Here is a 13,172-nt window from a genome sequence, read left to right as displayed (position 1 = left end):
CTCCCCCTGCCCCTCCGGCAGCCCTGGCGCGGGCGTCAGGCCCTCTTCCCCCCACCCCTTCGCAGCCTGCCCACCCTCCTCTCTGCACCCAGCCGTCTTTCCTGTCAGAAAGCAACTTCCCCGTGTCCATTTCCAAAGCGGGAGGCTGCTAAATGGCTCTCACGCTGACAGCTGACAATTCAGCTGCCACGGGGCAGGCAAAGCAGACGTTCTCGCTGTCTCCTCCCTGGCCCACTCTCCGTCCCCTCCGTGGTTTTAACAAAGGGATGTGGAAGAGAAAAGAGGGGAGCCTCCCGACTTCCCCCTGGAGCGCCTCCCCTGTTGGGGGGGGGGGGGCACCGAGGGTCTCCTGAGGGCAGCCCACCTCCCACTCCTGCCTCCTGTCTGGTGAAGGTCATTCTCAGTGCCCCCGGGACAGCTGCAGGCCTCACGTGGGGGATGGGACCGGCAGGCCTGTTGGGCAACAGGGAGCAGAAAAGGAGGACGGGGAAGCGGTGGGGTGGGGTAGGGCATTGGGAAGATACACGGGAAGGGGACGCACGTGACAGCGATGTGCACCGGGCAGCAGTGGGCCACCGGGTGCGGCTGGTTCCGACGGCCATCGTGCCAGTTATCTTCCCCAGCCCCGTGTTCTAGTCCAGCCTGAGAGGGCGGCGCAGACAGGCCCGAGGCGGGAGCCTCTGACGTCCCAAAGGGCAGGGGTGGGAGCCCTGAGCGCCAGCAGGTGGCTAGGGTTTGTGCACGCGTGCGTGCATGTGTGTGTCCGCGTGTGCCCATCAGCACCCCACACGGGGCTCCCTCCGCGGGCACTTGGCAAGCAGAAGCAACGTGACCGAAAGGGCCTTAGGGATTTGTAGCGTTCGGTAAGTGGGTGACGAGTGACAGGACAGCAACAGCCTGTGGAGGAAAGCTGGGGTCGTAGCCCGACACCTTCACCAGCTAGAGCGCACAAAGCGGGACGAGAAGGGGACACGGGCCGAGGGCAGAGCAGAGGACCTGGACCACAACAGCGACTCACTTGTCCCCAACAGACAGCGGCACGGTGATGGCTCGTGCCGCTCACCGCACAGCGTGGGAGCGCGTGAGGACTGCCCGCACAAAGTCTCTATGGAGGGCGGGGGCTCTCAGTACAGGCCCCCAGGCCCAGGAAGGAGCAGGGTGCAAGGCCGGGGCGCACGCACAGCCCTCAGAAGACACCTGCCCTCCCGTGAGCCAGGCCACGGTGGCAAGCGCCACGTGTGGAAGCCGCGGCTCCCCGGGTGCGCTCTCTGCGGATGCCCTTCCCCAGCACACAACAGCCCCGCTTCTCTCCCTCCGGGCAGGCTGCCCGGAGGCTGTCCTCACTGCCTCCGGATGCCAAGGCACCAGCTGCTGCCCCAGAGCCTGGCACCGCGCTCGCTGCAGCTGGCAAGGCCCGGTTTCCTGAGGCCACGGGGCAGCGAGGCTGGTGGGGGCACGGGCAGAACCCCGCTCTGCCTACCTTCGGGCTCCAGCAAGAAGGGCCAGGAAGCAAAAGGGAATCAAGCAGAGACAGCAAGGGCCAGTGGGGAAGAAGGGCGATGCAGAGGGAGGCCACGGAGAGGGGGAAGGATGGCCGTTGGGGACAGAAGGGAAACGGGAGCCGGCTGGAGCACCGAGGGAGCAAGAGGTGGTGGAGAGGAGAAGTCTGGTTAAAGACAAGGAGCAAGCCTGGAGGGGACAGGAAGGAAGAGGGCCAGCAAGGAAAGGGGGACAGGGACCTCTAGGGAATGGAAGCCGAGGCTTTCTCGGGGCCTGGCCGTTTCCATAGCAACCAGGCCTGCTGCCCAGGCACCGGCAGAGCCAGGGGGCCGGAGGACCAGAGAAAGGAACATGTTTGACCTTGGCTTTGCCACATGTCCTAGTCCCTCCCAGAAGCCAGGCCTCCTCTCCCATTCCCTCACCTTTGCGGCAAAGGAACAAACGATCATTCAAAGGAGAGTCAAACGGAAAGAAAGAATAGAACAATCACGTGAAGAAGTGATTGGGACAGAACAAAAGAGACCAGAGAGGAGGGCCAGGGGCTGGACCACAGCTGCCAAGGCGAAATGAAGAAACGAGGCCATCCCTTGATTCCTCTGGGCTCTGCCTCGGATCTCCTAGGAGAGGAGGCGAAGCCGGTCGCGGAGCCGCCGCAGTCTACGCGTTCTCCAATTCCCGTTGCTGTCAGAGACCCGGACGGGCCCAGAGACAGAAGGAGGCTTGGAGCAGCCAGAGACAGAGGGAAAGAATTTGAGGAGAGGGATAGACAAGAGCGAAGGTGAACAGGACAGCCCAAAGATGGCGGGAAGGACAGAGACAGACCCTGAAGGGGGAGGAGGGCAGCAGGACTTCAAGGGATCGCTGGAGGGGGGGTGGGGGACACTCGCGGTAAGGACTGGGGGACTGCCCTGCCGCGGGGCGCTCAGAGGAGCCAGACCCAAAGCACCAGGGGGCGCTCTCCCCCACCATCCCACGCACACCACCCGGGGAACTACAACTCCCGGCAGCACTAGAGAAACAATCGCAGCTCCCCATACCCTCCACCGCCCCCCCTTGCACAGGAAGGGGGGGATCAGGGCTGACACTTGTTCACCTCCCATGGTCAGGGACTACGGAGCCCAAGTGCCCCCAGCCAAGCTGAATGTGGCCAGAAACCAGTTGTTGTGGTCCTGGACTTCTAAGAGCCAGGAGGACCAGAGCAGCTGCCTCATTTCCAGGCCCGGCTCGGAGCCCTCCTCTGGGAAGGTCTCCAGCCCCCTTCTGCCCCTCCCTACTCTCCAGCACTACAGCTGTCTGTTCTGCTCATTTGGCACTTACTGCCTAGTAACATCTTGTACTGCTCCCTTGAGAGGAAGTGTGATGTGAGAAAAAAGGCCTGGGCACTAATGCTGCCTCTTCCACCAGCTTGGTGACCTTGACCAAAAGGCAGATCTCTAAGCCGCAGCTCTCTCCTCTGGACAAAGGAGCTAACCACCGACCTACCTCGCGGGCTGCTGTGGCATCTAGAAAGAGAACAGATGGAATGAAGCTTCATAAACTATAAACTATTCGACTAACAAATGACTCCTGCACTGGTGTGTAACTTTCTGTGTGTGTGTGTGTGTGTGTGTGTGTGTGTTTGTGTGCGCACGCGCTGCCTCTTACTCTCGAGACCAATGAATAAATTAAGTCCTCTGGATGAAGTCTGCACTTTTCCTACACCTTACATATACCACACTTTCTTGTAGCCATTCGTTGGAATGTCAGTGAGCCCCTTGAGAACAGAGACCACTCACCCATCGAAAATAAATTTGCCGAGCACATGCCTACGCATGTGCCGGGAGCTGTGTGGAAGCACCGGGGAGGGTGTCCAAATGAAAACCCCCAATCGCTGTCCCCAGGGAGCTCAGTTGGCTGGGAGAGGCAAACAGGTGAAGTGACAGTTAGGAGGCAGGGTGGCGAGCGATAAAACGGATGTGTGGACAAAGGGGACACCGAGCGGTGTCTGGGTTTGCTTGGGGAGTTCAGGGGAGACTTCCAGTGTGGATGGCCTGGCTGCTTTGTCAAGAGCCGGCTGGAAGAGATACCAGATAGTTGGGGAAGAAAGCAGGGATGGCAGAAATCCAGGCCGACAGAACAGCACGTACTATAGAAGGCAGGCGGGATTCGATAGCCCCAGTGCTTGGCACCCGCGGGAGCCCCTTGACGGTTGCTAACTGCCCATAAACTACTTAGGAAAGAGACTCTAAGAAAGGCAGGCTCGGGGCAGAAAAAGGAGCTTAAAACCCGTAGCCCTGACACAGGCTAAAAGGCCCCGTGCCGGTTTCAGGGGGTTGGCGAGCGTCTCTTTCCGCATCTGTAAACCAAGGGCAACGAGCCCTTCCGCAGAAGGTTGTGAAGGCTCACTTAGGTGACCCGTGCATAAGATGAATGCCACATCTCCTAACCAGAATCCCCCTGGGCGGGCACCTAGCAGGCTTCCAGAACTTGAGGGTTCAACGGGGGGTTTACCCTGCCTCCCCGTCGTTCTACCAGACAAACAGGTACTTTCTAGGGACGGGCCTGAACAACTGTCACAAAAAGACATCTCTTTGTCCTCGAAAAAGGTCATTAGGACGGCCGGGACTTGGGGAAAAAGTGAAGGTTTGTGGTCCTTTACACCAGAGAGGCAGGCCCAGCAGTCTTCGTGGACCTCAGACGCGGTACAAAGGGACACGCTTGTGTTGACTCAGCTGCCACCCCCCCCCCCCAACGCCAGGAAGTGCAGTTCTGCAAGGGGCGAGGGCTGGGCTCTCTGGGGACCATAGGGTCACTGACCTTTCGTTGGCTGGTGCACATCGCCGGCTCCTCCTCTCCCGGCCCCCCCCTCGGAGAACAGTAAGGACCCTACTGGAGAAGCAGAATTGGGGAGTCAGGCATGGGGGGGGGGGCTACCCAGCCAGTCCCACCCCAGCCTCGAGGTGATGGAGGGCCCTCTCCGGGGCCGAAGTCCTGCTTGGAGGTACCAGTGGGGCAGGGGTGCTGCTCTGGGGACTCACTTGCTTCAGGGCCTCTAGGGAAGGAGCCAGATGACAAACCGAATCAGCCCCACAGACCCCTGAGACCCACAGCCACCAAGGTCTGCCCTTTGCCCAGGGGTGGAAAGACCACGGGGAGGGAAGAGTGTCCATTGTCGGTTCCGGTTCAGGAGCTCCTTCGTCCCAAGAACGTGCAAACAGGCCAGCCCTCAGGACTGTGCAGGCCCCGGCCTCCACCTGCAGCCTCTCCCTGCCTCTCCCTGCCTCTCCTCCCCACTCCACATCTTTGCTCATCGCACTTCCCCTGCAGAGACTGAGCTGCGGCTCTTCGACTCCTGCAAAAGCCTGACACAGGCTCCCCTCCACCAGAACCTTCTGGATTCACACGCCGGAGACCTCTTGTGTCCTCTGCCCATCCTCAAGGCTAACCTGGCTTTTGGTCTACACCTGGCTCTCTTACTCGTGAGTGCTCTTAATGTCACCTCTGTCCCCTTCTTTGCCGACCAGGTCATGGGGCTTCCCAGGGGCAGGGCCACCATTTCTGTTTGCTCTGTGTCCCTTGAAATCGTGTCTCCAGCAGGGCTAGGCACACCGAAAGGGGTTCTGCCTGGCTGGACTCATCACATGCATGGGGAAGGCCTTTCTCAGGGATGGCTTCCCACCTCCCCCCATGGGCTCATCAACCCCTGGGCCTCCTCTCCAAAGGCCCCTGCGGGCACATGTCACCGCATCTGGATTCCAGGCTGGCTCGCGCTCTCCACCCACCCCTGCCAGTGACTAGTGCACTCAGCGTCTGGCTCCCAAGTGCCCACGCCTATTGCCAGACCCCACAGAACGCCTTCTGGAGGGGAACTCAAGAATGGAGTTGAAAAGTCCGTGTCTGAGCCCCCATTCCACCTCAACCCCAAATCCCCAGAACTAAAAGCTAGAATAACGCCTGAGCCGTGGGCCCTTCAGGGGCGGGGGCGGGGTTCTGGATGCTCCAGGTCTTTCTCTATGACAAAGGTGAGCCACAGCCAGCACCCCCAGAGCCAGGCCTTGAGAGGCAAGAAGGATGTGAGCGAACCGACCAGGTCCTGACCACCCCCTTGGGATGTCTTCGTTCTCCACAGTTGTTGCCATAACTTCACATCCCTGTAAGAATCTCAGGCTCCTACCTTCCCAGACTTTAAATCCAACCCCAATTCCAGATCTGAGTCTCTCCCTACGGCCCAGTCTTCATCCTGCAGGCCTCTCCCACCTGCAGGCTACAGACCCCATATGGAAGATGAGGCCTCACAGAGCTCTGCCCTCGGCATGGGGAGAGGTGCAAAAGGGTCTAGAATTCCTGAGCCCAAGAATCAATGACGAGGACACCTGGGAGGGGTCAGCACCGGGAAGATGGCAGTCAGGACCCCTGGGCTGTCAGGTTTGCTTAACAAAGCTTTTTGCTTTTTAAAGATGCTTTTTAAAGATGGGAGGGACTTGGTTGAAGGGAGGCTAAAAATAAAGAAGCAGCCCCAATGGCACCACCACCTAAAGGCCACATAATCACTAATAAGTCACCTCATCTCTCTGGGCCTGAATGTCCTCATCTGTCAAACAGAGTCAAGAGATGTGGGTGAGGGTGGACGGTGGGACAGCTGTGGGAGAGGGGACACCCTGCCCCTCCATTTCCCCTGCCTCTTCCCTCCTCACTGCCACCGTGGAGAGAGGGGACATCCCCGCAGCAGCAGGGCGAGGCCAGGGAGGCTGCCTACGATTGGCTTTCTCCGGCCCATGCTTTTTCTCTTTTATTTGGGTCCGCAGAAAAGAAAGAATGACCAGAATGAGTGGAAGGAAATAAAACACCACCATGAGAAGGAAAAAAGAAGATACGCCACCAGGAAAACGCAAAAAGGTGAGGCGACTTGAGACAACGGCAGGAGTTGAAACATCTCTTGATGTCAGAAACCAAGGCGCGATGAGGGTGGATGGAGCGCATCAGGGAAGGTGGGGGGGAGGGGAGAGCACAGACGGGGGGTGGGGCCGGCCCCCCCCCCGCCCCCACCCCAGCACCCGGGGGAACATAACATAAAGACGTGACAGAGGAAGCAGGTAGGAAAGGCAGGAAGGAGAACAGGGGGAGGAACAGAAAATCCAGGCGCAGGTTGGGGGCAATCCAATCCAATCCAATCCAAACCAGAACTTCAAACCATACCTTCGCTGTTTAACGTCAGGTGAGCCGGACCTTGGAAAGGGGAAGGAGAGAAAGAAAGAAAGGAAAAAAAAAAAAAAGAAGAAGAAGAAGAAGAAGAAGAAAGAAAGAAAGAAGAGGGGAAAGAAACAAAGAAAACACAAGTCATCAAAATCAGCCAGAGAGAGGGGAGAAAAAAGCTTTTGCTGCCACAATTTAAAAACCCTTTTTAACTTGTGACAGACATCGGGGGAAAGCCCTCAGCCCGGAAGCTGAGGAGAGGGGCCCGATGCCGGAAACAGAGGGTGGAGGGCACGAGGGGCGGGGGGAGAGAGAGACAGAGAGAGAGAGAGAGAGAAGGGGGCACCAGAGAGGGTGATGGGGTACAGGCAGAACCGGAGGGGGTGGGGGGGTCCAGGCAGGGAGTCACTGCAAGGGGGGGAGAGGAGATTTGGTTTCTTTTTTTTCTTCTTGCCGGAAAAAAAAAAAGGAAAAGGAGGAGAAGCATGAGGCTGGGAGGGTTTGCTTTTTCCTTTTTCTTTTTTTCTTTTTTTTTTTTCTTCCGGGAGGCGGAGAGAAAAAAAAACAGTCAACGAGAAAAAACGATTCGGATGGAGGAGAAAAGAAAACACGACACAAAAATCAAAGCCACCTGGAGAGAGAGAGAGTGTCCTGTTAGCGTGGGATTAAGTGGGCAAGGAGGACCTCCAACCCCACCCCCACCCCATGCCCTTACCCCTGTGAGCCTGGCAGAGAAAGTGGGCTGGGGTGTGTGGAGCCTGGGCCTAGGAGGAATCTCCCCCCAAAGGGGCTTTGGAAAGGCATCTGTCCAGGTCCAGAACTCCCAGCTGCCCACCCCCCCCCAAAATCTCCATATGGATTGCTGTGTTCCTGGATTCTACGAGGAAAGCGGGGCTCGGCTGGGGAGGACAGAGTTGGAGCAGAAGCAGATAGGAGAAAGGGAGACGTTGAAGTAAAGATGGGGAGCTCAGATCCTTCCATAAGGAGGACCAGGAGACTAGGGCCAGCGCTCTGGGACAGCAAGAACCAAAGAGGCCAGGTGAGGCCCACGGGCAGGAGGTCCAGCTCTCTGAGAGGTCAAGGTGACTCTACGGACCCCCTTTCTCTGGCCCGGGCCCCTCTGAGATGAGCCAAAAGCTGAATTTTGAAAATGGAAAACAGGGGCGCCTGGGTGGCGCAGTTGGTTAAGCGTCCGACTTCAGCCAGGTCATGATCTCGCGGTCCGTGAGTTCGAGCCCTGCGTCAGGCTCTGGGCTGATGGCTCAGAGCCTGGAGCCTGTTTCCGATTCTGTGTCTCCCTCTCTCTCTGCCCCTCCCCCGTTCATGCTCTGTCTCTCTCTGTCCCAAAAATAAATAAACGTTGAAAAAAAAAATTTAAGAAAATGGAAAACAGAAGCCCTATATTCAAGACCGAGGGCAAGACGGGCTGGGGTTTTTTTCCAGGGTTACCTCGGCCCTTTGAAAAAGCCTGGTCTAGCCCTGATCTGGGCCTTCCTAAACCTTAGGGGGAAAGACTCTGGCCCATTGGACCAGCACCCTAGGCCCCAGAGAACACCGGCCACGGAAAGCCCTGTGCCAGCGAGGCTGGAAGCACCAGGTCCCACAGCAAAGCTGAGGACCCCCCCTCCCCGCCACCCTGCATCCCAGGTATCTAGCCGCAAGGGTGGGGGAGGAACAGCCCTTGAAAACCATCCCAGTGCTGTGCAATGGTGGCCCTAGGGACAAAAGGCCAGGCCAGGGTGGTATGATCGAGGTAGAGAACTCCAGGTTCCTCTGAGATGAAGCTGAGCCCAGGATGTCTCTGCTCCAAGAGGAAAGGCAGCCAGGAGGTTGGGAAGGGGGTGGCCAGTGGTCAAAGGCCTGGCCCTGCAGAAGACGTGGGCAGAGGCTCACAGTGCCCCCTTCTCCTCTCTTGGGGGAAAGGCCGGGGTCCCTCCCCACCTCTGCGGCTAGGCCAGTTGGGGGAGGGGCCGCAGCTGCGGAAGGGAAGGACCAAGCATTTGGACTCAGTCGTACTCCTTGCTCTGAATGCCCCCCTCCCACGCCACAAACTTTCCCCAAGATCTACCCGCGTCTACCCATAAATCCAGGAGCGACACCCAGAGCCTTAAACCTTCAGCCAGCTCTTCCTGGCAGAAATAACCTTGCCTGTAGGCTCCCATCCTTGGAAATCGAGGCGCGGGAGCTGGGTGCCCTATGACTGGCCCTCTGTCCCCCGCGGGCCTATGCTACTGCTCTTAGGGGGCAGGGAGGGGGTGGGGAGGGAGCCACATCTCTCCCCTGGCAGACCCTTCCACTGCCCAGCTCCTAGGCAGCCTCATTAGCATGCAGCACTCTCCCTCTGTCACCACGGCAACCAGCTGCTCAGCTCCCTCAGGCGTGACAGCACCAGCCATGTTGGTGAAGGGGAGGCCGGTTCCCTGCCCGGGCTCCCCACGGCTCAGCCCAGCCCGGCCTGAGGGTGCTCTCCCTGACCCTGACGCCTACTGCCACTCCCTTGGACCCGCCCTCAGTCCCCCAGGCCTGAAATCCCGGCTCCTTCCTCCTGCCCACCCGGCCTGGGTAAGCCCCTCCCCACATCCACCTGTGGCGTCAGCCCCTCCTCCCACCCCTGGAGAAGAGGCTGGCAGTGACGGATGGCATTACCAAGGGTCCTTTCCTAGGGCACTTTATCTGGCTGCTTCTGCGTCCTCTCTCCCCGCTACAGGAGGCTGGGGAGAAAGGAGGAGGGGCAGCCAGGCTCCCCAAAAGGAGCTGCTGTCAGGGGCTAGGGAGCAGCCCCAGCCCTGTGACTGGGTTCCTAGGAGAAAGCTAGGCCTGAGGCACAGCGCTGGGGGTCGGGGAAAGAGGGTGAAGCCACGGGGGACCCCAAGATCTGAACTGCAACATCCAGAGCACTGTGCCACAGAGGAGGTCCCAGCCCCGCCCCCCAAAACCACACCTCCCCACTCAGCCTCCTCCTTACTCTCCTACCAGAAGCCCAAGAGGACCAGCAGGAAGAGGGTTACAGGGGACAAGATCGAGAGACACACAAGCAGACATGTCACAGAGAGACACACAGATGCACCACACCTCCAGGTGTACACACGCGCGCGCACGCGCGCGTGTGGGCACGTGCTGTGCACCTCCAAACCAGCAGGCCACCATGCTGCTCCCAAGATACGGCTCAGCGGTGTCCAAAGGGTCTCGTTCCCCACCCGTCCCCGAAACCCAGCTTCCCTTCTTGTCCCTGTTGGTCCTGCGTACTTGGAAGAGAACCGTTCCCTTTTCTGTCCCCTCCTGGCTCCGTCACCTCTCCCCAGCAGCCCTCCTGCTTTCTTCCATGGCCTGGTTGTTTTCCCCTCCCCAGTTCTCTCCTTTCTGCCCCTCCTTCCGCTTCCGCTTCCGCTTCCTGCCTCTACTTACCTCCTCCTTCCTCCCATCTCTCTGCCCCCTTCTTCCTCCGCACAAGCCTCTCCCTTCAGGCTCGCCCCCCGCCTCCCCTTCCTCCCTCCGTCTCTCCCTTTGTTCCAGAGGAGACATGACATCAAGAGCAAGTAAAAGTCACATCAGCACTAAATCTTATCTCCAGCCCTCAGAAGGCTGCGTCCACCCAGACACACAGACTCTCTCGGTCTCACGCACAGAGGTAAATAAACACTGACACAGAGATGTGGACGCAGATGCAGACTCTCCTACAGAGGCACACAGAGACGTGGGCCACGATGACACAGGCGCGCACACCTCCACACACACTCGGGCACATGTGCCCAAGCACGTATGCACAGACGTGCACGGGGGCATGCGGGCACAACAGAGCAGGAGGGTCCTATGAGCACGTGTGCGTACACACACTCTCTCACACGCACGTGCACACACTTGCACACGCACACACATGCACTCTCTCATACATGCACCTGCACACATACACACTCCCTCACCCAATGCACACCTGTACACACATTCTCGCCCATGCACCTGCACACACACTCACACATGCACGTGCACAGATACACTCTCACACATGCACCTGCACACACACACACGTGGCACACATACACTCACACATACGCACCTGCACACACATACACATGCACACACTCTCACACATGCACCTGCACACACACACACGTGGCACACGTACACACTCTCACACATACGCACCTGCACACACATACACATGCACACACTCTCACACATGCACATGCACACATACACTCTCATACATGCACTTGCACACATACACACTCCCTCGCACATGTGCACACATGTACATACATTCTCACACACGCACCTGCACATACTCATACAAGCACAGATACACTCACACGCACCTGCGCACACACGTGATGCACACTCTCACACACGCACACCCACATACTACACTCTCACATACGTGGCACACACACACACATGCACCTGCACACACACACTCTCTCACACATGTGACACACTCTCACACGTGTACACACATACACTCACATGTGCACACGTGTACACACATTCTCACACGCACCTGCACACACATGTGCACAGATACACTCTCTCACACGCACCTGCACACACATACACACGTGACACACACGTGCACACACGCATGCATGCACTCTCACACATGGCACATACACACTCACACACGCACCTACACACATACACACACATGACACATGCACACATGCACCTGCACACACACTCTCTCACACGTGCACACACACTCACATGTGCACACATGTACACATTCTCTCACACACGTGCACAGATACACTCACATGCACCTGCACACACACGTAACACACACGTGCACACACGCACGCATACACTCTCATACATGGCACATACACGCTCACACGTGACACACACATGCATCTGCACGCACACACATACACACTCACACATATGACACACTCACACACGCACGTGCACACATACACACTCTCATACATGCACCTGTACACATACACTCCCTCATACATGTGCACACATGTACACACATTCTCATACGCACCTGCACACATGCATGTGCACAGATACACTCTCACGCGCACCTACACACATACACGTGACACACACATGCACACACATATGCATACACTTTCACACATGTGGCACACATACACTCTCACGCATGCACCTGCACACACACTCTCACGCATGTGACACATATACACACACTCTCACACACCTGCACACACATATTCACACATGTGACACATATACACATTCACACATGCACCCACACACATACACACACTCTCACACACGCATGTGCACACACACACACTCATACAGGCACCTGTATACATACACACTCCCTCACACACATGACACATATACACACACTCTCACGCATCTGCACACACATACACTCTCACACACGTGACACATATACACACTCTCACACACACACCTGCACACACATACACATACATTCTCTCATACATATGACACATATACACTCTCACACATGTATACACACATGTTCACACACATCCACACTCACAATGCACACAGATACACTCTCACTCACATGTGCATGCAGATACACACACACTGTCTCTCACACATGCACTCTCTCTCTCTCACACACACACACACACACACACACACACACACACAGATGGGTGCCTGCCCACCGGGACCAGGGAAACTGAAGACTTCCAAGGAGAAGAGGCATCTATCAGTAAGAGACAAGCCGAACCGCGGACCCCACAAGGAAAAAGGGGTTCCAGCCCACACTCAAGCCCAAAGTACTTCCCTTCTTTCTTGCCCAGGACTCCTGCATCCTGGGTGCTCCCCCTGCTCCTCCCACACCAGAGCCCAGGCCCAGGGAGCTCTCAGCCTAGAGCTGCTGCATCCCTCCCACCTGCCACTTGCTTCTTGCTTCTCCAGGAAACGCGCATGGGACACCTTGCCACCTGCCCTCTCTACGGTGGCCATGTGGGCGCCCCCGCGCCCCTGCCCCCCATCCCACGTGATCTTCCCCTCTCCATGATCTAGTCCACCCCGGAGGCGGGAAAGGGCCAGGGAAAACCACAGCAAGAGGGGAAGGTTCAGAGAATGACAGGAGCCCAGAGAGAGCCTGGGGACCGGCAGAGCCAAAGAAAGAGGTCCAGGGACAGAGCCCTAGTGAAAAAGAAAAGTAAATATAGAAACCAGAGAGAGAGAGAGAGAGAGAGAGAGAGGAGGCAAAACAAAAGACAGGGAAAGAATGGACAGAGGGACTCCGAAGAGAGGCACACTCCGGCCCTTGCCCTTGCCCTTGCCCTTGCCCTCGGCCTGGGCTGAAGGAAGAAGCAGACCGCCCCTACCTACCAGCCCCGTGGGGCAGGGGCCAGGGGCCTGCCCCAGTGTCAATCAGGGCAGAGAAGCTGCCACCCACCTACACCTGCTGCCCCGGGGACCCGGGCCCCCGCCCCTGCCTGCATTCTTCAGAGCCCAGAGCAGACTGTACATGAGCACCGTCCCCACCCCACCCCCCCGCCCCGGCCCCCCGGCTGCATGGCCCTCTTAAGCCTCCTCAG

At 57.9% G+C, this 13,172-nt stretch overlaps 1 protein-coding gene across 9 annotated transcripts in view; it reads right to left on the bottom strand.

Moving 5' to 3' along the window:
• The window catches only part of NRXN2 (neurexin 2), a 99,970-nt gene that overhangs the window by 72,618 nt on the left and 14,180 nt on the right, over window positions 1-13,172 (bottom strand). For 7 of the 9 annotated variants that reach the window (XM_086677022.1, XM_086677023.1, XM_086677026.1 and 4 more), the window contains exons 3-4: window positions 6,676-6,705; window positions 4,297-4,368 (exon numbers count right to left, since the gene is read on the bottom strand). In XM_086677022.1, coding sequence (XP_086533148.1) covers window positions 4,297-4,368; window positions 6,676-6,705 — 102 coding nt within the window. The remainder of the gene's footprint in view (window positions 1-4,296; window positions 4,369-6,675; window positions 6,706-13,172) is intronic. The other 2 variants (XM_086677028.1, XM_086677025.1) reach the window with 2 other exon arrangements.

This window comes from Puma concolor, chromosome D1 (assembly GCF_028749965.1).
Source record: "Puma concolor isolate L17-30 chromosome D1, mPumCon1.1.hap2, whole genome shotgun sequence".
Classification (NCBI taxonomy): Eukaryota; Metazoa; Chordata; class Mammalia; order Carnivora; family Felidae; genus Puma; species Puma concolor.
The sequence above is the reverse complement of the archived record's forward strand: the minus strand, read 5'-3'. Positions and strand labels throughout refer to the sequence as shown.